The sequence below is a fragment of the Chrysemys picta genome, chromosome 4 (genome assembly GCF_011386835.1).
Source record: "Chrysemys picta bellii isolate R12L10 chromosome 4, ASM1138683v2, whole genome shotgun sequence".
Classification (NCBI taxonomy): domain Eukaryota; kingdom Metazoa; phylum Chordata; order Testudines; family Emydidae; genus Chrysemys; species Chrysemys picta.
This window is the reverse complement of record NC_088794.1, coordinates 45,070,698-45,094,463: the sequence shown is the minus strand read 5'-3', so window position 1 is coordinate 45,094,463 and position 23,766 is coordinate 45,070,698. Positions and strand designations below refer to the sequence as shown.

The window sequence follows — 23,766 nt, the reverse complement described above, 5'->3', positions numbered from 1 at the left end:
GGAAGCAATTTCCTTCAATTGAGATTTTAAACCCTTTTCCAGAACTCCTCTCTATGCTGACAGAAGACACTAGGAACCTGAGCCATCTTTTTCCATGCACTTATAGGAGAACATTACATAATACTCTCATCATAGTTATCCATGCTTTTGTGACGTCCTATTGGAATCACTGCATTACACTCTACATGGAGCTTTCTTTGATACTCCAAAGCTTCAGAAAGCTCAGGTGGTGACTTTTTGCTTGCTTAGCAGCTTTGGCCATAGGAAACATAGCCATGTGCTCTAGGGTTTCACTCCCTTCCTAGTCACTTCTGGTTGTTATTCAAGGTACTGTGTTTTATTTAGGTCCATAGGCACAACCACAGGGAAGGAAAAAAGAATGCTCCCCCCACTACACACACAACTTTGCCTGCCCTAATCGAATTAAAAATGCACAGGGTTCCGTTCCTCTCCCTAAAACATGACACCCTGCAGCTGCTCCTTCCTCAATTCTCTCTTTAAACCAAATGTTTCTCAGTCTCCTCTTCCGAAGTCCTATTAGTGTTAGCCATCTCCTAGGTTACTGGTGTCAGCAGTGCTTCCTCCTCCTGCCCAGTAACATATTCCTTGCTGCTATGCTGAAGAGCACCAGGAATCACCAGGAGTTAAAGGCTGGAGGCTAGAGAAGGGAGAGTGAAAGGGGATGACAGGAGAGCAAGAAAGCCGGATGAGACATGGAGGAAAGGTAGAAAGTGAATATCTGACAAGCTCTCATGTGGTCAACAACAGGGGAAGGAAAGGAGGCTGCATGTGAGTGGTAATGAAGAAACATTTATGAAGAGCATGTGCATACATGCTCTGAAGTTTGCTTAGGACCAGCTTTTTCCAACTAGCCTGCCTCTTCCCAATTTGCCTTTTTTCTCCATTGATAGAAAATTCTCCCTCCTGGTACATCCAACTTTTTCCCCCCCTTCTTGTGGTGGCACTAACCGAAGTTAGCAAGGGCATTTTTGCCAACAGTTTCTATATTTAAAAAAAAATTTACAAAGTGGAAGCAAAAGCATTCTCAGTAAAGAACCTCATATTTGTCTAACAGCCACATGTAATTTGACTATCCACTCAGCCTTCTGACTGGGAGAAAAAGGGAGATATTTTACCAAGGAAGTGCAACCACTTCCAGGAGGCATTTAGTTTTACCATTGATTAAGCTATTTATATTTTGTACATGAGATTAGAGCTTGTTGGATAAGTGCATACCAAGTTTCTAGGGAGTGTCTTTTTGAACTTCTTGCTGTGTTAAAGAGGTGCTAGCACTATGGGATTCACCTGCAAGACAGGAGCAGTAAACAAGGGTTTTACAAAGCAGTTCTCTAGGTGAAGGAGGAATAACTACATAATCCTTGATCTGTTGGTTTGGTTTATTGTATGCTTGCTTACTTGGAAGACTATACTGTGGTCTGTTTTGGGGGCTGTGCACTGAATCAAGCAGCCTGCTAGGCTGAGCGCTTAGTAACAAGGCTCTAGCCCAGGGGTCAGCAGCCTTTCAGAAGTGTTGTGCCGAGTCTTCATTTATTCACTTTAATTTAAGGTTTTGCGTGCCAGTAATACATTTTCATGTTTTTAGAAGGTCTCTTTCTCTAAGTCTATAATATATAGCTAAACTATTGTTGTATGTAAAGTAAATAAGGTTTTCTTTAAAATGTTTAAGAAGCATCATTTAAAATTAAGTTAAAATGCAGAGCCCCCTGGACCGGTGGCCAGGACCCGGGCAGCGTGAGTGCCACTGAAAATCAGGCGGCACGTGTGCCATAGGTTGCCTACCCCTGCTCTAATCTGCTATCTTTCAATCCCTAACCCCTTTTGGTTCCCTTGACAAAGGGATGATTAATAAAAGGGTATCTGGCTTTTTACACAAAGCCAATATTCAGTTGCTGAATACCAGCTACACTATTTAAGCATCGCAGATTTCATTGACTGTATGTTCAATACCTAGCACCAGAAATCTTGAAGGATTAAAGGAAAAAGTTCTCCTCTCAAACCCATATGGTCAGCAGAGGATCAGTTAACATTTGCAGTGTTAACGGATAGCAGAATTTGCCCTGATTATCCCTAGCTGTATTTTCTTTCCAAGACAGCAGTTTGTTATCTGTTAAAGCTCACGAGTTGTTTAAGTTTCCTCAGAACACTGTTGACCTACCTTATAACTCTGACAAGTTCATGAAAGGCTTGGTCTACATTCAATCGTATTTTTGCTGAGGCTTCCATATAAGTTACTTTGAGCTGTCGTGCTAGTTGCTGGCCTTCCTCTTGTGTTACCTGAAATCAAAAGCAATCATTAAGAGTAAGCTCCAAGCATTCCACTGACATATCCTGATTTGTACACACACACTACACTGTGAGCATGGTGTCTATGAAAAAATAAGTAGCTGTTTCCCTAAATATTGTGTATGAATCACCTTAATGGCTAGATAATATTAAACTACTGAATCCCTCAGGGATAAAATTAAACTATCAACCGGTATTGAGTATAACTTCTCAAGCATGGTATTTAAAAAAAATAAAGCTACCCACCAAAAATACAAAAAACTAAGAATTTAAAATGCAAGTTAACATTTTTTTAGTGTAGAGAACATTCACAAGAGTCAGAAAGCTCTGTCCATATACCATCTTTAAACCATTTTCCATTTTATTAAATACTTTTCAAATTCTGTGTAACAGCTCATATGACCAGGTTTTACTCCTTAAATAAGAAAGCTTGAGTATAACAATCCCTGCTCAAACAGATGAACAATTACAATTTTCTGGATAACCCAGTAGTATACACTAGTCTATCAATTCTGGTAAAACCTATTCTTTTCCCCAGCCCAGCCAAACCTGAATAGTACATACATCACTTAGGTTTTGCACATTGGCGGCGAGTTGTATGTGCTGGTGGTGCCTGGGCTTCAGCAATATTCAGGGCCCAGGAACCCAGCCCCACCAATGTTTGGGCCCAGGTCTCTCCCCCAGCCCCACCTGCTGCCCCCATAGGCCTCCCCCAAGTGTTCCCTGGCCTGCACTTGCTACCCCCGCTTGCCTTCCCAGTCCCGGAGCAGAGCCTCCCAGGCAGCTCCACGTTGCCTCCTGCATCAACTGCCGCTGCAGGATCCTAGTGCCCCCCAGCCACTACTGCCAGGGCAGGCTGACCCTGAGCTTGCCCTTTCCCCTCAGACCCTTTCATTTTCCAATGGGACCCTCCACCAGCACAGGGCCCCCCCACCTGCAGTCACCGCTGGACAAGGGGCAGCCCCACCCCCAGTGAGGCTTCAGTGAGGGGCAGCAGCAGGAGAGGAGGCACACATGTGATGGCAGCCCTGCCCCTGCCCCACCCCCTGGGGAGACAAGGGGGCTTCCTGTACCTGAGAGGGGCCCTAGGAGCACATGCAGTGACAGTGGTGCGAGGTGAGTGTGGTGCAGGGGGGCAAGTGGGGGGCCCCTCCCCCGAAGCTCACTGCTGCCTGTGGGGAATCCTTCTCTCTGGCCCTTCCCCGGGGCAGACTGTCTGCACCCCAAACTCCTCATCCCGAGCCCTGTCCCACCCCAGAGCCTGCACCTCAACCCTCTGCCCTAGCCCTGAGCTCCTCCCCCACCCCAAATCCCTCAGGCCCACCCAAGAGCCCTCATCCCCAGCCCTGAGCCCCCTCCCACATCCCAAACCCTTCATCCACAGTCCTCACCCCTGCACCCCAGCCCGCTGCCTGAGCCCCTCCCACACCCCAAGCCCCTCATCACCAGCCCCACCCCAGAGCCCTCACATTTTAAAAAATATATAGTAACTCCTCACTTAATGTTGTAGTTATGTTCCTGAAAAATGCTACTTTAAGTGAAATGATGTTAAGCGAATCCAATTTCCTCATAAGAATTAATGTAAATGGGGGGTTAGGTTCCAGAGAATTTTTTTTGCCAGACAAAAGACTATATAAACACACACACACACTTTAAACAAAATTCAATACTGTACACAGCAATGATGATTGTGAAACTTGGCTGAGGTGGTGAAGTCAGAGGGTGGGATATTTCCCAGGGAATGCCTTACTGCTAAATGATGAACTAGCACTCGACTGAGCCCTTAAGGGTTAACACAGTGATGTTAATACAGCCTCACACTCTAAGGCAGCAGGAATGGAGGGGGGCAGGAAGGAAGACAGCATGGCAGAGCGCGACAGAGACACACCCTGTGTGTGTGTGTGTGTGTGTGAGAGAGAGAGACACAGACAGAGACAGCAGCTGCTGCCAGCAAGCTCCCTCCATTCTGAGCCCTTTCATGTCCCCCCTGCTCTGTGGAGATGGGGGGCAGGAATGGGGGAGGGGGACACCCTGACAACATCACCCCTCTTCCCCATCCCCTCCTGGCTGCACAGGAAGCTGGAGGCTCCCGGAGCAGCTCCAAGGCAGAGGGCAGAACAGCACAAAGCAGTGGTAGGAGGGACACCTGAACTGCCCAGCAATTGATAGCCTGCTGGGCAGCAGCCGCACAGGGAACTTAGGGGAGCTGACAGCCCACCCTGATTCCAAGCCCCCACCAGCTAGCTCCAATGAGCTGCTCTTTCTGCAAGCAATGGACAAAGCAGGCGGCTGCCAAACAATGTTATTAGGGAGAATTGGGCAACTTTAAAAGAACATGTTCTCCAATTCAGAGGTTCTCAAACTGTGGTCCATGGACCACAAGTGGTCCGCGGATAGTTCCCTCTAAGGTGCACTCCTGGGCGGCCGCACATGAGAGAATGAAGGGCCACCTACCTAATTAGTGGAGCCACACACCTCTAATTAGGTGCCTGGACCCTGGAGAAGTTGCACATGTAAGGTGAGGTGGTGGCCTTGGGGGGAATAGGGAGTAGGTAAGAGGGGCAGTGGTGTGAGAAGAGGGGGTGGGGGGGCATTTGGGACGTGTAGGGCTACAGCGGCAAGAGAAAGAGGCTCAGGGCTGCAGCTGCTGGGGAGAGACCCCCTTCCTTCCCAGCTTCAGCTTTGTGGCTGCTGTGGCAGGGGAGAGCCCGCCCCCCTTTCCAGCCAGAGCTCAGGGGCTGCTGCAGTGGGGGAGAGAGGAAGAGAACCCCCCTTCTTCCTGTGGCAGGGGAGAGAGGGCATATCCATCGCATTAGAAAGGTTAAGACTACTGATATTAAAATATGAGTTGTGTGCTTACGTGTAGAACAAAAAAAGTTAATTTAGGGGTTTTTTAATATACGCCTCTACCCTGATATAACGTGGTCCTCCGGAGACAAAAAAAAAAATCTCACCACGTTATAGGTGAGACCGCGTTATATCGAACTTGCTTTGGCCCCCCCGTTCCTTGTTCCCTGACTGCCCCCTTCAGAGACCCCTGTCCCTAATTGCCCCCAGGATCCCACACACTACCCAACCCCCCTGTTCCTTGTCCCCTGACTGCTCCGACCCCTATCCACACCTCACACTCCTGACAGGCACTCAGCGGCAGGAAGCAGAGCAACGCGGCCCGAGCCCGCTCCACTTTCCTTGCCCTGGCTCCAGCTGTGTCGCTGGGGGTAGGCGGGGGGGAGGGAGAGTGTTGGGGAAAGGTCCCGCACTCACCGGCGGCGGGAAGCGGAGCGCCGCAGCTGAGAGCTGGCGGACTGGAGTGGGCTGCTCCGCTTCCCACTGCCAATGAGTGCGGAGAGGTTGGGGAAAGGACGCCCTCCGCACTCACCTGCGGCGGGAAGCGGAGCACCGCAGCTGGGAGCTGGCGGAGTGGAGCAGGCTGGAGCCAGGTTGCTCCGCTTCCGCCTCTGCTGGTAAGTGCAGGGGGGGATCCCTTCCCCCAAGCCCCCTCCCCCGAGTGACATGACTGGGGCTAGGACGAGGGAAGCGGAGCGGGCTGCTCCTGGCCCCCAGCTTAATCCCCTGGGCCACTCTGGGACTGCGGGGACCCCAAAATCGCCCCCCACAACTCCTGCCTCCTAGACCCTGAGGGGGGAGTCCCTAACCACCCCCAAGACCATCTGCCCCTTATCCAACCCCTCTGCCCCGGCCCGGCACCCTTAACACGCTGCTCAGAGTGGCGTGTCAGAGCTTTACCACGCTGTATGCAAACCTGTGTTATATCGGGTTGCGTTATATGGGGGTAGAGGTGTACCACTTTTATCCAAAGCGCTTTACAATAGTTAGCCAACGGTACATACAACATTTGGAGAGATCATTAGCAAAACCCTCAGCAATTTTCAAGTGGTCCGCGGAAAAAAAAGTTTGAGAGCCACTGCTGTAATTGATCAGCAATGTAACAACAAAACAAAGTTAACCGGGACGACTTTAAGTGAGGAGTTATTGTATATTGGCTTACAAGGCAGGTGTGGGGGAGGCAGGACTTGGACATGTTCTGGACACCACCAAAAATTATACAAACCTGCCGCCCCTGGTTTTGCAGTAGTAAAGCAAAATAAATAATGAAGTTTGCTACGAACCAAAGCTACAAAAGACTCAAAAGTCAAATAGCTGCTGCTAGATAAGAACCAAGTGTGCAAGATATAAAGCACAGCTGTTTAGAAATATAGTTTGAACTCCAGAAGACGAGAGGTGGTTACACAGTGCTACAGAAATATCTATAAGAAAATTGAGTAGCTTTGCCCTGATACGATGGTACAAGTTTCAGTGAAAAAAATACTCTAACAGCAATACACAATGCAGCCCAAAGTGCTGATCTGTGACAAGCAGATCCCCAATAGTAAGCTGGGTGACATGCCTTCTGAGCCGGAATCGTCTGATGCTAAACAAGCTACCACCCACCCACCATCGATTCAATTAATACACCATATTGATAATTTCCAAAGGAATACTTAAGACTAGAGAAGAAGATGACAAAGCCAGTGGATGCTAAGATTAAAATTTGCTTCATACCAGTATCAATATTAAACTCAGATGACCTTTCATTTCAATACTGGATGGCTGCCTTCATTCCCTCATGGAACTCCTTGAATAGGAGGAGCACCTTTTGTGGACAGTCAATTTTCAACAGGATCTTACAGATACCATTCCTACTAACCATGTCAAAGGCTCTGGATAACATGGATTACTTCTGCTATCTCAGCTCAATTCTTACTAGCTCATTTAATCTTGGATAGGGAACTTGATGCTAAAATCAGCAAAACTTCTGTTACCTTAGTGTTCAGGGTTAGCAAATATATGAGGTAAGTTTGCGAAAGGTGTCTCTTTAATCAGGCTTGTGTCCTTAGTACCCTCCTTTACAGTTGTGAAAGCTGGGTTACATACTCCAAGCAGGAGTGGAGATTGAACAGTTTCCACCTCTGCTGTTTTAGAAAAATCCTCAGAGTTACTTGGGACTAACAGCTCACAATAATGAGATCCTTGAGAGAACCAGCCTCTAGTCCCTGCAGACTACACTGGACATTTGCAGGGTTCACTGCTTGGGACACGAGGAACACATGCCCCAAGATAATCTGCTGAAGGCTGTGCTCTATGGCCAACTTAAGAACTGCCCACAACACAAAGGAAGGCCAAAGGTCTAATACAGCAACAAGGTGAATGAAGCAAGGTCTCAAGACACCCAGCATTTCCACTGACAACTGTAAAAATCCAGCCCAAAATCATTCAGTTTGGAGAAGATGGGTTAAAAAGAGCCATCAGAGAGCTCAGCAGGCAAGGCAGGAAGCAGAGCATGCTTCAAATTCTATCTGGTGAGGGGACCTGTAGCCACTGTGGGAAGGTTTGCCGCTCGCATCAGGCTCTTTTCCCAAACCACCGCTAAGCACCCTTGACGGACTGACTTTGTTGCATCTCCTTTCATCTGTTAAGATGTTGGATGGCCACATAAGGAGGAAAGAGCAGATTTTTAGTGGTAAAGATGAAGAAACAGATCTTGGTAAAACACTGGCTACAAAGGAAGATAGTCAAAGATTACACCTTGGTCTGACTGGAAGAACAACAGATGTCAATGGCAAGAGAGGTGCAGGAGGACAGAGGTTGAGAGAAAAGATAAAGTGTAGTTTAGGAGAGATTTAATTGGATGTCCAGGTGCAATCTCAAAGAGATGTCAGAGGCAGACAGAGATAAGACACTGGACAGAGGAAGGGAAGGGCAGGGATAAAGAGGTAGACTTGTGGGTGGTCAGCAGATAGTATGAGAGACACAGATTAAGAATAAAAATGCTCCTTACATAAATTAGGTCAGTTAATGTGAAGAGAGGTACCCAGGGAGTGCAGAGGCTGGAAAAGGAGAAGGGAGATGCTTTTTATAGCTTTTATAGCCTTTCTGACCTGCTGTATAAAAGGCAGAGTTTCCACCAATAATTCCTGCATTGAACCTATACTTCTGATTGTAGCTCTAAAAGATAGATTCTAAAAGATACACTGAGCTACAATGTATCTTTTAGAAAGACCTAATCTTGATTTATAGATTTCAAGTGATTGAGAATCTACCACATCCCCAGGTTAACTACCATCAGTGTTAAAAACGTGCACCTTATTCCTAGTGTGAATTTCTAATGTCTAGCTTCAGATTCCAGCCATTGGGTCGTGTTATGCCTTTGTCTGCTAAAGTAAACAGACCCTTATTAGCAGGTCCTTTTCCCTATGTAGGCATTTATAGACAATCCAGTCAACCCTTATCCTCCCTTTGGATACGTTAAATAGATTGCAATTCTCAAGTCTCTCTCTGCAAGGCAGTTTTTCTAGATCAACTATTCCTGTAGCTCATTTCCAGTTTTTCCACATCCTTTTTTGAAGTACTGACAATAGGACTGAACACTACCTTAGCAAGTCTTGCTATTACCTCTGGATATGGCACAACCTCCCTACTTCTACTCAATAGGCCCATTTATACACCGAATGGTCATGTTAGCACTCCTTGTCACATCACCACATTGGGAGCTCATGTTTAGTGGGTTATTCACCATGACCTCCAAGTCCTTTCCAGAGTCACCCCATCCTGTAAATGTGGCCTATATTCTTTGTTACTAAATATAAATACAGCCAAATGCATGGTTTAAAAAAAAGAATTCAAATAAGCACAGTTTACCAAGCAACCTAGACCACTCTGTATAATTGACCAAATTTTTTACCACTCTACCAGTTTTGGTCCTCCTCACATTTTTTCTTTTTAAAATCAGTGACTTTATATTTTCTTCCAAACAATTGATAAAAATATATTTAATAGCAAAAACCACTTTCAATGGGTGCCTCAGGGGACTCTGAAGAATTCACTGGTTTTCTGCTTAGTTGGTGTAACTCAAAGTGCTAACCTTGATCTGCTGCCTTACAAGATTGGTCCAAGCTGTCTGTAGCAGCTCCACAACAGAGATCAGCTGGTATGCTTTTGTCAGCAATTCCCAGATCTGTACATCTAAAAGGTAGGGCACTCTAAACTAGAAAGACAGGGTGCCACAGTTCATGGCAACTACATCTGTATTTTCCCCCCTTTGGTCCAGCAAGGGCCCCCACACACTCAGGCTTCCAGTTCCTCAACTGTTGCCTTTTGGGTGGAGACCTGCATCTCACTCCCTTCAGACGAGGGCGATGTCCAGGCTGCACAGTTCCCTGCTCTCACTGTGCATTTCCCAGCAAAGACTCTGCTGCCCTAAACCGATCTGCTTGCTTTCTTTTCAGAGACTGATAACAGAGTGATTGCTGTAGACACAAGTTACCACACAGTTCTTTCTAAGCACACCTACTTTACTCTTAGGCCTGGTCCCCACTTAGTCCGGACTTCGGACTAAGGTACGCAAATTCAGCTACGTTAATAACGTAGCTGAATTCGAAGTACCTTAGTCCGAACTTACCGCGGTCCAGACGCGGCCGGAAGTCTCCCCCCGTCGACGCCGCGTACTCCTCTCGGCGAGCTGGAGTACCGGCGCCGACTGTGAGCACTTCCGGGATCGATCCGGGATCGATTTATCGCGTCTTAACCAGACGCGATAAATCGATCCCAGAACATCGATGGCGTGCCGCCGGACCAGCCGGTAAGTGAAGACTAGGCCTTAAGGTAAAAAGCATAACAGAGAAGACATACTAAAAACAATAAAAGAACATACATGCACACTAAGCTACTATGCATCACCCCACTGTAGGTGGGTTTGGGGGGGGGGTGAAGGAGGGGAGAGGTTACAAGATCAAAGTTTCAACTCAGAACAAGTTCACAGACTTATGAGGCTTCAGTAGGCCCAGTCCTTCCAATCCTTGCATAAGGATTGGGGCCCTGGCCATTTGCTGGATCAGGAAGAAGGCCCTGAGTCAGTATAAAACACAGGTTTCAGAGTAGCAGCCGTATTACTCTGCATCAGCAAAAAGAACAGGAGTACTTGTGGCACCTTAGAGACTAAAATTTATTTGAGCATAAGCTTTCGTGGGCTAAAACCCACTTCATCGGATGCATACAGTGGAAAATACAGTAGGAACGAACACACACACACACCATGAAACAATGGGTGTTACCATACACACTACAACGAGTGATCTGTTAAGGTGAGCTATTACCAGCAGGAGAGAAAAAAAACTGTAGTGGTAATCAAAATGGCCCATTTCCAGCAGTTAACAAGAAGGTGTGAGGAGCAGTAGGGGGAAAAAATAAATATAGGGAAATAGTTTTACTTTGTGTAATGACCCATCCACTCCCAGTCTTTATTCAAGCCTAATTTAATGGTGTCCAGTTTGCAAATTAATTCCAATTCAGCAGTCTCTAGTTGGAGTCTGGTTTTGAAGTTTTTTTGTTGTAATATTGCGACTTTTAGGTCTAATCGAGTGACCAGGGAGATTGAAGTGTTCGCCAACTGGTTTTTGAATGTTATAATTCTTGACATCTGATTTGTGTCCATTTATTCTTTTACATAGAGACTGTCCAGTTTGGCCAATGTATATGGCAGAGGGGCATTGCTGGCACATGATGGCATATATCACATTGGTAGATGTGCAGGTGAACAAGCCTCTGATAGTGTGGCTGATATGATTAGGTCCTATGATGGTGTCCCCTGAATAGATATATGGGCAGAGAGTTGGCAACAGGCTTTGTTGCTGGGTTAGTGTTTTTGTTGTGTGATTGCTGGTGAGTATTTGTTTGAGGTTGGGGGGCTGTCTGTAAGCAAGGATTGGCCTGTCTCCCAAGATCTGAGAGTGATGATCGTCTTTCAGGATAGGTTGTAGATCCTTAATGATGCGCTGGAGAGGTTTTAGTTGGGGGCTGAAGGTGACGGCTAGTGGCGTTCTGTTACTTTCTTTGTGGGGCCTGTCCTGTAGTAGGTGACTTCTGGGTACTCTTCTGGTTCTGTCAAACTGTTTCTTCACTTCAGCAGGTGGGTATTGTAGTTGTAAGAACGCTTGATAGAGATCTTGTAGGTGTTTGTCTCTAAGGGGTTGAAGCAAATGCAATTGTATTGTAGAGCTTGGCTGTAGACAATGGATCGTGTGGTGTGGTCTGGATGAAAGCTGGAGGCATGTAGGTAAGTATTGCGGTCAGTAGGTTTCCAGTTTAGGGTGGTGTTTATGAGACCATCGCTTATTAGCAGTGTAGTGTCCAGGAAGTGGATCTCTTGTGTGAACTATGGAAAAGAAGCCATTGAGGAATTCCACCATGATTTCAACAATTTCCACCCCACCCTGGACCAGTCCACACAAGAGATCCACAAGTACGCCTGTTCTTTTTAGTATAAAACACAGGCTTTCATCTGAGGCTACGTCTACACTGTGCACCTTACCGCACCATTGTAAGGTAAGCCGTGTAGCTGCTCTCTCTTGCCGGGAGAGAACTCTCCCGGTGACTAAAATAAAACCACCCCCCAACGAGGAGCAGTAAGTTAGTCGACAGGAGAGGGGCTCCCGCCAATTAAGCTCTATCCACACTGGTGCTTTTTGTTGTTAAAACTTTTGTCGTGTGGGAGGGGTGTTTTTTCACACCCCTGAGTGACAAAAGTGCAGTACAGACAAAGTTTAAGTCTTTATTATAGTAGTCCCGAGAGAATCCAGTCTGAACTAGTATATGCATAGCTCCCCAGAAGGGTGGCTTCAAAGGCTGACAATAGAACAAGCTCATTAGCATCCCCCTCCCTACTAGAAAGGGTACATACAATGCCACAACATACACACAATTGCATTTTTAATGCAATGTACCCCAGAGATATTAACCCTAAATCAATACAGCTTACCTCAATTCAATAAAATTTATCTTCATTTCATAAAGTTTGTTCAGGGTACCACAGAATATTGTCAGTCTGTTGCACAGGGAATCTTTCAGTTCTCTGTCACTGCAGCTCCGACAGACTTAGATACCAACAACCTTCAAGGCACATTACAAGGTTTAGCTATTTACTCAGTTTTTTTACCTGAAGGGAATGTTATGAAGATGTTTGTTGTGATTTGGGGAGTTTGCATCCTTGTGATTGGGGTACACAATACATATATCTGCTGCTGAGCACCTGGATGGCAGAAGTAACAGGTAAAAAGGAATAAAGTGATAATGCTTCAGTTACCAGACAAAAGGTGCTTAAAAAATAAATAGGACTAAACTGTTCAAACATTTCAAATGAGATTCTGTGCTGTGACGCTAAAAGGCAGAGCAGAGAACTTTCAGCACAGGAGAAAGAAGGGGCTATGGTGGCTCCAAGCCACCTGTGCACCATACAGATCCTGGGCTGCTCCTGTGTCCTAGTATAACTTAAAAAGCCCTAGGGGCCTGCCTAAGTTATGGCAGTTTCAGTGTTCTATCCTATGGGCTGCAGCCCGACTAAAATCTTCACAGCGCTGCCTGCTGCACCCAGCGTTCACGCGGCCCCAGCCAACATGTCCCCCCTATCCTTGCGAAGGGGCATCCTTGGGAGGCAGCCTTATGGAATCTTCTAAAATGCCTGTACCAGTGGAATCCTCTCATAGGCTCGAATCTGGGCTATTAAGTACTTTTTATAACACTCCTCAGCCCTTTATACCCCTTGAATATAAAAAGGATGAAACAGGGTGAGGCTCTCATCCTGAGCTTTTGCAGATATACCTACAATACTCTATTTTCCTCCATTGTAACTCAAATGGCTAATAATCCTGGGAATTCAGATGTTAAAATTTAAATCCGCAATAAAACTAGTGAGTGAATTGATGGGGTGAAAGTACCTGAAATAATTATGAAAGACAGGGCAGAAAAGCATGTAGAAAATTAAGAAATGTAAAGTCTTAAGGAAAAAAGAAAAGTACACCAAGAAGATGGTGACTAATTTTGCCCTAGGGGATACAAGATGACATTTTATTAGAAATATCCTGCATATTTAATTAAATTTAATTAAAAGGCTACAATTTGCACAAAAACACTGGAACATCTTGTACTTCAGTGAGACTGTACAAGGATAAGAGACTCAATCAGTAGTATGAATGCATCACCAAAAGTATAGATCTAAGCTTCCACAATAAGCGGCTTTTACTTTAAAAATCTATAAAAAATTGCATGTTTAAGTCTGATAAAGCAATACTAGAGTATTTATTGTACTTAATATATTTTGCAACAGCAGATGAATGTACAGTAATTGCTTAATCCCCAAATAATCCTTGTAGTGCTTTGCTTCTAGACTAATTTTAAAAGAGCACTGTCAAGTTGCTTCGATGTTAAAAATTTTCAAATAGTTTTGTAAGTTCTACATGCACTGTAGTAAGTATTTTTTAGCAAAAGTAAGGCCAGAGTAGTTCATTTTATTTGGAGCAGCAGATGAGGTGGTCTGAGGCACTGAATTCCTGTGGGAATTCATTCACTGTCTTAGACCAGCAAGAAGAAAGCTCCATCTCCAGCGCAAAAGAATTTTACCCTTGCTGTGGCCAGCTCCATCATGCCTGAGGAGCAGAGCCATCATCTGCAGACCTTGTCCTGGAGCTTTAGCCAATCTTTCAAATGTCATGATCCCTGGGGACTGTTTGTACACCATTAGCTCTGGACTGGCCCATTAGAGGAAAAATCTGTTTTTACAATAATTTATTATTAATTAATTGTATCTGGCGTATGTTCTCTTTCAGAGCTCAATATCCAAACAGAAAATGACAAATGCAAGCCACGTTTGGTCCTAAAGTACTCAAACATTACTGTATGGGAGTTTCTGCTTCTCACCTTTGTACACAACCCAAATTTTAGTCCTCCATTGACTCGGTGTGCTCTTGGGCAAGTCATGTAACACCTGCTTAAGTTTCTTCATCTTAAAAATACAAAACAAAACAGGAATAATCTTCCCTTCCTTACAAAGCAGTATCACAGGGGTGGCCAACCTGTGGCTCCGGAGCCACATGCGGCTCTTCAGAAGTTAATATGCGGCTCCTGGTATAGGCACCAACTTTCCAATGTGCCGAGGGATGCTCACTGCTAAACCCCTGGTGCTGCCACAGGCCCTGCCTCCACCCCACCCCTTCCCAAGCCTGCCATGCCCTTGCTCCTCCCTCTCCCATCCCCCCCAGAGCCTCCTGCACACCATGAAACAGCTTATGAGGAGATGCGGGGAGGGAGGGGGAGGCGCTGATCAGTGGTGCTGCCAGAGGCCCTGGGAGCAGGGGAGGGAGGAGCTGATAACCGGGGGGAGAGGGGGGGAGGGGGAGAGGAACTGACATATTACTGTGGCTCTTTGGCAAGGCACATTAGTAAATTCTGGCTCCTTCTCAGGCTCAGATTGGCCAGCCCTGCAGTATCAGGACTAAAGTTCATACAGAATTCCCAATATATCTAATGCTACATAAGCTTTAAAAGAAATATTTATGAAAAGAATGGAGTTCTGCTATTTTGCTAAATCAGCTAAAAAACAAATCTAAAAAGGACTGCATTGCAAGCTAATTAATCCACAGAAGTCAAAACTCCCACATAAGTGCATGTTCTTCCCTAATTGCAATCACTTTGTCCCCTAATAAAGGGCAGCCATCTTTTGGTGGAATGTGGCAGAAGTTTAACAAATGAGAGTGGTACACAAAAGTTTACAATAGAAAATGGGAATTTAGGCAGGCAGAATTCTGTTACCTAAACTGAATCACAAGGACTTCTGTTTTAAGTCTCACTCCAAAGATAACACCTCTGGCAACAGAGTACTGTGCTAGTGCATTAGTTAAGTACTGACTCAGAGGAAAACTACCACCTACTAAACCACAAGCCACTTCCGTGCAGCACCTTGGATCTTCCTTGAAAGCCTCCCACCCAGGGGCCGATGAAGACCTAACCCCATTTAGTTTGGGATTAGCTGATAAGGCTGCCCCTATCATGTTACTGGAAAAAGCTGCTGAAACATCTAGTGCCTTGTTCAACTCTCCTCCTTTTTAAAGGGAATCAATGTTATTTAAGTTATACTGAAACAATGCTTTATGAGAAACTACTATACAGCATGCATTTATAAAAAGCAAGCAGCTGAGGATACAGTTTTCAGAGTAGCAGCCGTGTTAGTCTGTATCTGCAAAAAGACCAGGAGTACTTGTGGCATCTTAGAGACTAACAAATTTATTTGAGCATAACCTTTTGTGAGCTACAGCCCACTTCATCTGATGCATAGAATGGAACATAGTAAACAAGAAGGTGTGAGGATACTTAACATGGGGAAATTCGATTCAGTGTGTGTAATGGCTCAGCCATTCCCCAGTCTCTATTCAAGCCTAAATTGATGGTATCTAGTTTGCATATTAATTCAAGTTCAGCAGTTTCTCATTGGAGTCTGTTTTTGAAGCTTTTCTGTTGCAAGATTGCCACCTTTAAGTCTGTTATTGAGTGACCAGAGAGGTTGAAGTGTTCGCCTACTGGTTTTTGAATGTTATGATTCCTGATGTCAGATTTGTGTCCATTTATTCTTTTGCGTAGAGACTGTTCGGTTTGGCCAACGTACATGGCAGAGGGGCATTGCTGGCACATGATGGCATACATCACATTGGTAGATGTACAGGTGAACAATATGTTCCATTCCATGCATCTGATGAAGTGGGCTGTAGCCCACGAAAGCTTATGCTCAAATAAATTTGTTAGTCTCTAAGATGCCACAAGTGTGGCTCTAAGGTGCCACAAGTACTCCTGTTCTTTTTGAGGATACAGTGTTCACCAAGTCTTTTGTGCCAAACTGGAGGTCCTTTTTACCAAGCTGTGACTGGCTGAAGTAGCAGTCTGAGGACTTGGTTTTTTAGCCAATACTAACACCATCCTCTTAAATCCAAATGCCTAGAAATAATGACAAGAGGGGAGGAATGTAATTAAGCATATATAAGGCTGTCTTGGAACCCCCAAAACTATACAAGGATCCAGTAATACTGCTGAAATCTCACTACTTACCTCACAGGGGCATTTTATGGTTTAATGTTTGTATATCCCTTTGTAACGCATAGTATTTTTTTCCCCCTTCATCATGCAGCCAATGTGGACATTATATTTGTGAATCACACCACCCTATGGACCTGCAGCAAGTGCACACAGGTGTTTAACTGCATTAGCACTGCCTATAAAGTCTTTTGCAACAGGTCAATATGTTACAAGGCTGGTCTTCCCTTGTACCCTCTCCATCAATTAAAATAAAAACACACCATGGTTTTGATTTCAGCAATGGATTATGGAACAGCAGCTAAACAGTTTAATTGTGTTATTTCTTACAGAATTGTCATTGATTAATTGGATTCTCAGAACTCTGTCTCTGCATAGCATTTCAATAGTACCCACTGTATGAAGATGCAGGAAAAATAAGCACAACCAAAGCTAATGAACTTTTTATTTTAAGACCTTGAAATATTGGTAGTACCAAAGCAAAACCTGATTGTGTAAGCCAAAAGCCAAAGATACTAAGGCTAAAATGAATAAAGATATCAAATACATAATGCTGTCAGTGGCAAGGGTCCATACTAGTGTGGACCTTTGCCACTGACAAGGGTTCATTTTATGTGGGTTCATTTTATGTGAACCATCAGAAAGTTTTTATCATGGCAAAGACTACTTTGGAAATGTAAACAGAACAGCTGAGGCACTGATGTCTGCCTGAGTGTACAGAACATGAAATAGTAGGTCTGTGGTGCGTGAAGTGCCCTTTCATCTAAATAGATACTGCCTCAGATACCAACCGTGTTACTCTTAAATATCAACATTGTTAACCATTTTATGTGAACCACAGTGTTCAGCTGTAACTAAAACTCCAAATATAAAATAGTATAAAGTGCTTATAGACATGAGAAATTAGGAATTCTCTGCCACCAAAACAAAGTTAAAAGCGACATTTTGAAGGTTTATGGAAGTGGTTTCAAACCTTTAAAGCCCACAAAGTGATAGAGAAGTTTAGTTTCATCAATTTTTATAGCCAGAAGGTACTAGGATGTAGCTTTTTAATTTTTTTGCTACAAGTTGCACCTCATTTCTAGCCTGAATTTGTCTTGCTTCAGCTTCAAACTGTGGAAAATGCTGGTACATTTTTCTGCTAGATTGAAGAGCTGTCTCCTATTAGAAATCCTTTCCCCACATAGGTGCTTATAGACACTGATCAAGTCACCTCCTAAACTTCTCTTTGATAAAGTGAGAGACTGAAGAAGCTCAATCTACTTAGTTTAAGGCATGGTTTCCAAACGCAAAGACATTCTTGAGCCCTTTCCAGTTTTTCTACATCCTTTTTAAAACACCAGAACCAAACATAATATTCTAGTAATGGTCTTGCTAATACATATACAAAAATACCACCTCCTCCCCTGACTCATACTTGATATATTTCTCTGCTTATATATCCAAGGATTGCATTCACTCTCACCCCTAAAGAACTGCATAGGGAGTTTATGTTCAACTGATTATCTACCAATACCTTAAGTCCTTTTCAGTGTCACTACAGTCCAAGATATTGTCCCCCATATTGTATTATGGTCATTCTTTGGTCCTAAATGTATGACACTGCATTTGGCTGTCCCAATAAACCTCTTATCAAGTGATCCAGTTTGGTCTGTATACAGTTAGCCTGTCCCTGTTATTTACCTTTCCATTATTTTTGGAGTCACCTGCAAATTTTACCAGCAATGATTTTATATATTCTTCCACACCAATAGTAAAATATTGAATAGCACTGGGACAAGAATAGATACCCCCATGACCCCACTAGAGAACATCTGAGAACTGCTCCCATTTATAATGACTTTTCCACAATTTATCAGTTTTCAATCTATTTAATATGGGCTACATTAATTCTGCGTACCTCCAGACTTTAAAGGATACCATGGCTGCATAATCTGCTTTATATGTGTATAACTCAGTTATACACAAAATTACTGTTGCTTTTACAATAAGAAATGCACTGAGTAAAACTTTTAGAGTAACCACCACACCTTTTAGTGATAGAATTTTCTGCTTGGCACAAACCAATTTGATGAGTAATATATTACGGAAAATTTTAAGAGTAGGAGAATTAGACATACTCATGCCTTAGATCTCTCAATAAATTTAGCCTCAGCCTCACTTCCAAGATTCAATAAAAGAAGCTGCTGTATCAACATTTTTAAAATATTTTGATCCAGAAAGAGTTCTCCCTAAAGAGAAACGTTAAGAACCTCTCAACTATAGCAGTTATCGAATTTCCTGTATTTCTCTTCCATTGTGATTAATTACAAATATTTTGTGAAAAAGTCATCTGCTCCAATTACTAATTTTAAAATTTGAAGTTAATCTTCTTGACAACAATTTCTACAAAAACCATAACAAAGAATTAGGATTCTTGATATACAAAATGCCAAGATTTTACCTGTCTTTGATGATCCAGATCTGCTTTGTTACCAACTAGAATCATAGGAAATTCATCACGGTCTTTCACTCTAAGTATCTGCCTTTGAAACTTGTAGATTTCTTCAAAACTGAAAAAAAAAAAAAAAAGGAAGGAAGATTTGCATGTACTTGTTCATTGGTTCTTGATCTACGAGGGCATGAAAAATTGGAGTGGGATTACAACCACCCTCCATGTTTATGGATAAAGAGACAGGGTTGTAAGAGTCCTAAAATAAAATATTGTTTCATCCTGGGTCACGATGGCTCCATGATTAGGGAACCACTGAGCTAGTTCATCCAGTTAAAATGATTCTTAACACAAATCAGTACTGTGTAATCTATAGGACCTATTCTGGTCTCTTAGAGAGTTGCAACGGAGTATTCCCTGCTTAGCCTAAGGATAGGGTACATGCAACTTTACAGGTGTCTATTTTCTTCATTGAATGGCAACTCAACATTAATATCAGCTATGTGTATACATAAGTTGGAAAGGCACTTCACTTAAGACAACAGAAAGTTGTGTTTAGGCAGCAAGAGCCTTTTGCTAGTTTCCATATGGCTAGGAAGGATACCGATTTTATTCTTACACTCAAAGCATATAGGACAATTAAAAAAATCAAATATGATTTAGGCTCTTAATTCTAGGCACCCAGGTTTGAAATTACTAGCCAAAAATACACTGTATCCATTCCATACAAGACTATGGAGGCCAAAATTTCAGATCACATCCAAGAAAGCCAATTGGTCTTCCCAACAAAGCCTCTACAGCTTTTTCTAGTGTTTTAAACCTTTGCTTTTAATTATAAAAACCCATCCAGCTGGGGATAACCCTATTGCCCAGAAACAGAAGAAAAGTGGAAGCGCTATCCAAGTAAATTAATGGTCAGGTTTGCTGCCCGCCAGAAAAGGACAGCAGCAAGTCTAGTAGCACCAAGCACATCAACGCTGAGCAGACAGAGTGCAGAGTGCCCAGAGGGGCCGAGGAGTGAAGCAAAGAGAATAGAGCTGCCTTAGGGAAAAGGGAAGGAGAAAGGGCTGACCAAAACAAAAAGCTACCAGTGCAATCAATGAAGGCACAGATGTCACACGCCCTTATCAAGAACTGCTCAATAAACCTGGCATGACATACCGAGCCAACTTTAAAAGTTCAAGTTAATATTTGGGGGAGGTATTTGGGTCCCCTTCCCCCTGCCCCCGCTCTTGTTTTCCTATTTATAGTTTAAAATCACTTATAGCATTGGGTAGGTGCTTCAATGAAACTGAAATAAAATGTAGACCAGTGGTTCTTAACCAAGGGTACATGCAACTCTGAAGGTACACAGAGGTCTTCCAGGGGGCACATCAACTCATCTACACAGTTGCCAAATTTTACAAGAGGTTATGTGAAAAGCACTAAAAGTCAGTACAAACTGAAATTTCATACAGTGACTTGTTCATACTGCTCTATATCAATGTTTCTCAACCTGGGGGCCGGGATTTATTTTATAATCATATGTTAAAAATGAGAAAGTAAGCAATTTATCAGTAACATGTCAGCTGTGACACTTTTGTATTTTTATGTCTGTTTTTGTAAGCAAGTAATTTTAAGTAAGGTAAAATTTGGGGTACACTAGACAAATCAGCCTCCTGAAAGGGATATAGTAGTCTGGAAAGGTTGAGAACTATTGATGTAGACAATTAACAGTTGAATTTTGTCTAGCTGTATTACCCCCAACTCCCTCTTTACCACAATTTGAGGGAAGTAGACAATGTCTTCACCCCTCAGCTCAATATTAATTAGCCACTTAAGACCAGAAAGCAATGGCATCACAGTTTGTCTCTGCAACAAGGACCATGTGGTTATTCTAGTAGAAACTGACTTAGCAAACAGATGGAGTACCGGCACATGCTTTCATAGTTGATTTCAGGCTTACCTTCCTCTATCAGTGACTGAGAAGACAAGGAGAAAGCCCTCCCCAGTCCTCATATACTGTTCTCGCATAGCTCCAAATTCTTCTTGTCCTGCTGTATCCAGAACTGAACAGAAGTAGAAAAACTAAATTACTATACTTCATGCTCCAAGTTTGCGAAACTTTTCCTCCTGAAATAGTTGGAGCACAGCAGCTTCTTTTTTAAAAGGGATGTTATTTTATAAACTATGACCTTCCCCAGCATATAGAAAATTACTTATCTGTATGGTGTCAAGTATCAGAGGGGTAGCCGTGTTAGTCTGAATCTGTAAAAAGCAACAGAGGGTCCTGTGGCACCTTTGAGACTAACAGAAGTACTGGGAGCATAAGCTTTCGTGGGTAAGAACCTCACTTCTTCAGATGCAAGAAGAAGTGCATCTGAAGAAGTGAGGTTCTTACCCACGAAAGCTTATGCTCCCAGTACTTCTGTTAGTCTCAAAGGTGCCACAGGACCCTCTGTTGCTTTTTACTTATCTGTAGTTTTTCTTCCAATGAAGATATATTGCAAGATTCTTACTCCTGGAGTTTAGCAAGATGCTGGTGAGACTCCTAACTCAAGGTTTTTTGACTCTTCAGCGCAGTGATCCAGTCATAAGCATTAAGTCTGGCATGAACCAAACCTGAAGAAACAATGGTCTCCCTTTCACCAGTTCATGCCAGGCAAAAATAGCTATTGTGCATACCTAGGGAGTCTTACATTGATTGTTAACAAGAGGGATCTCACTGGAATATTTGGAGGGCAGCATTTATACTCTGCACGGGTGGCAAACATGACAGCTATTAAATTGTATCCCAGAACCACTGCTCATAAGAGTTAAGGAAGTTCTGGTAGTCTTGTACTCAGAAAATAAGGCCCAAAAATAAGGCTCCTAATGCAGAGGATCTCTCTAGAGAATAGAAGCTGCAGGTGCTCAGAATCTCTAAAAACAGAAGCTATTTATTTAGTTGCAGATACATTATTTACATTAGGCATTTAGGCTTAGTGTTAATTTAAAGAAAGTTTTAAGTTTGATTAGCTCTTTGATAGTCAATGAATATGCAATTAAGACTAGAGTATAAGTTTTAAATCAGGAAGTCATGAAAGCATAAATCAAAATACATAGCACAATACAATTTGATCCAGTACCACCCTCTTAAAATTCAAGTTCAAATAAATAACAGTTACAGACCATTTAAATATCAATATTTAATTATGCTTTAAAAAAAAAACTACTTACTGTCCAACCGTGCTGCTTTCTCATCTATCACACACTGTTTGGTGTAAGAGTCTTCAATTGTCGGATCATAATCCGTGACGAAGTAGGACTGCAGAAAAACATACATACAATACACTGTTAACTTACTGCATTAAAGTATTTGTAGTCTATCAAACTGTTTTCTGCAGAGTTATTTTCTGCACTCAAAAAATGATATAAACTCAGAAGTATTTCATCCAAATTAGACTAGCCAATACATCTAAAAAGGTTAAGTATTATTTGGCAATCTCTGGTAATGGCTTGATATGGACATGGGCAAACAGCATATCAGAGGGAACATTTGTTATGAATCATGGATACATGTTGTCATGAATGTGATAATACATATTAACCCCCATTGTTTTGGGGAGGACATTTATAACTAATTAAATATTCACTGGAGGAATTAGCATTTACACTATTACTCTTATCTCGGTCAAATCACATGAGTTTTAGCTGGTTTTCTAGAGAAATATTCCAAAATTATACAAGTATTTTAGACCGTTTCATTGCCCCTTCAGACAACACATCAGTGCTTTTATAGTTTTGCTATGCCAGTCCTACACCACCATTGTTGAAGTTTAAAAATAAACTCTGCACCATTTTTGGAATTTAAAAAGTTAATTGGCTGTTTGTGCATCAATGGACAAGCACCTATTTGAGTATGCAAATCAATTCTATTGTTTAAGTGAAAAGTAAATTCTTTAAGCACTTCACAGCCTACATGTTAGCTTTTACTTGCTGCCTAGAAGCTGAATGAACCTGTAGATCACACAAAATAGTCATTTAGAACAACAATAGGGAATAATCCTTTGTTTACTTCTGGATTCACAGCCACCACAGGCAGCATCCTTTTCTTTTAACCCCATAATTCAAACAAAATTAAATCTAAAAGTACACCCTCCAAACACGGCTTTGTCAGCATGAAAGCTACAACTATTTCACTTATACATCAACATAAGAATGTTGTAGTTAAAATGTGAACCATCCAAAAGCCTCAACAGTCATTGTTTTAGACAACCCTCTAACTTTCTCCATATCACCACAGAAACTGCAACATCTACATTGCAAAAAACCTGCAGTGAGAGACTGTCAATTGACCTGGACTATATGGGGCTAAACCAAAGCAGTTGTCAATGTTCCCACTGGGGTTGAAACCTAAGCTCTGAAACCTGCTTAGGGGGAAGGGTTTGAAGTAAGTGCTATGGGGCTAAGCCCATTTCCCTTGCTAGACAATTCAAGAGAGGAATGAGCCAGTTTTGTGTGTGTGTTGCTGACAGAAGTAAGCCCAGCCATCAGATGAGGTTATAAGGAATACTAAAAGGAGGAGAAGAGAAGACATATTAAGCACTATAATTACAAGTATCAGTAGCTGACAAAGATCACAGAATCTGCAAAAACAAAGAGGATTGTACCATAGAAGGACAGCTACTAAAATACAGCCATTAAAATTGTTTTGACTTACCAACCAATTATAACATTTAAACTGCAAGTGAAATTCTGGTTTCTAACTGTTTTGAGTGTTGTATACTCTAGTCCAATTGTCATCCCACATTCACACCAATCCCTAAAGAATATAATTTTCCTTTGCAGTAGTAACAGTAAAGCCATTCTTTCCATTCTTCTGAAGCTCTAATTCAAGGCAGACTCAATGTTGCTATGCAATCACAGCCACTTCCTCAGTTTACAGTACTTCCCACTGTTCAAATGTATAAAAGCAATGTTATCATGGTCCCTAGAGAAAGTCAGATATATTTAATTTGCAACTACTGCTACAATTGTCTGATGCTTATCATAAGAGTAAGGAAATCAGAAACATACAAGAAAATGGTTTTAACTACCCAGAGATCAGTATATGCATTGTAATTTGATCACTTTTCACTGTAGATATCAACTATCCATTG

General features: G+C 42.8%; 1 protein-coding gene across 2 annotated transcripts in view; it reads right to left on the bottom strand.

Annotated features, from left to right (window-relative positions):
* The window catches only part of RRAS2 (RAS related 2), an 81,125-nt gene that overhangs the window by 4,880 nt on the left and 52,479 nt on the right, over positions 1-23,766 (bottom strand). Inside the window, exons 2-6 of one of the 2 annotated variants that reach the window (XM_065592136.1) lie at positions 21,845-21,932; positions 20,592-20,694; positions 18,659-18,767; positions 2,177-2,295; positions 1,287-1,305 (exon numbers count right to left, since the gene is read on the bottom strand). In XM_065592136.1, coding sequence (XP_065448208.1) covers positions 1,302-1,305; positions 2,177-2,295; positions 18,659-18,767; positions 20,592-20,694; positions 21,845-21,932 — 423 coding nt within the window. In that variant the 3' untranslated portion in view covers positions 1,287-1,301. Of the gene's footprint in view, positions 1-1,286; positions 1,306-2,176; positions 2,296-18,658; positions 18,768-20,591; positions 20,695-21,844; positions 21,933-23,766 lie in introns of those variants that run through there. The other variant, XM_005309600.5, reaches the window with a different exon arrangement.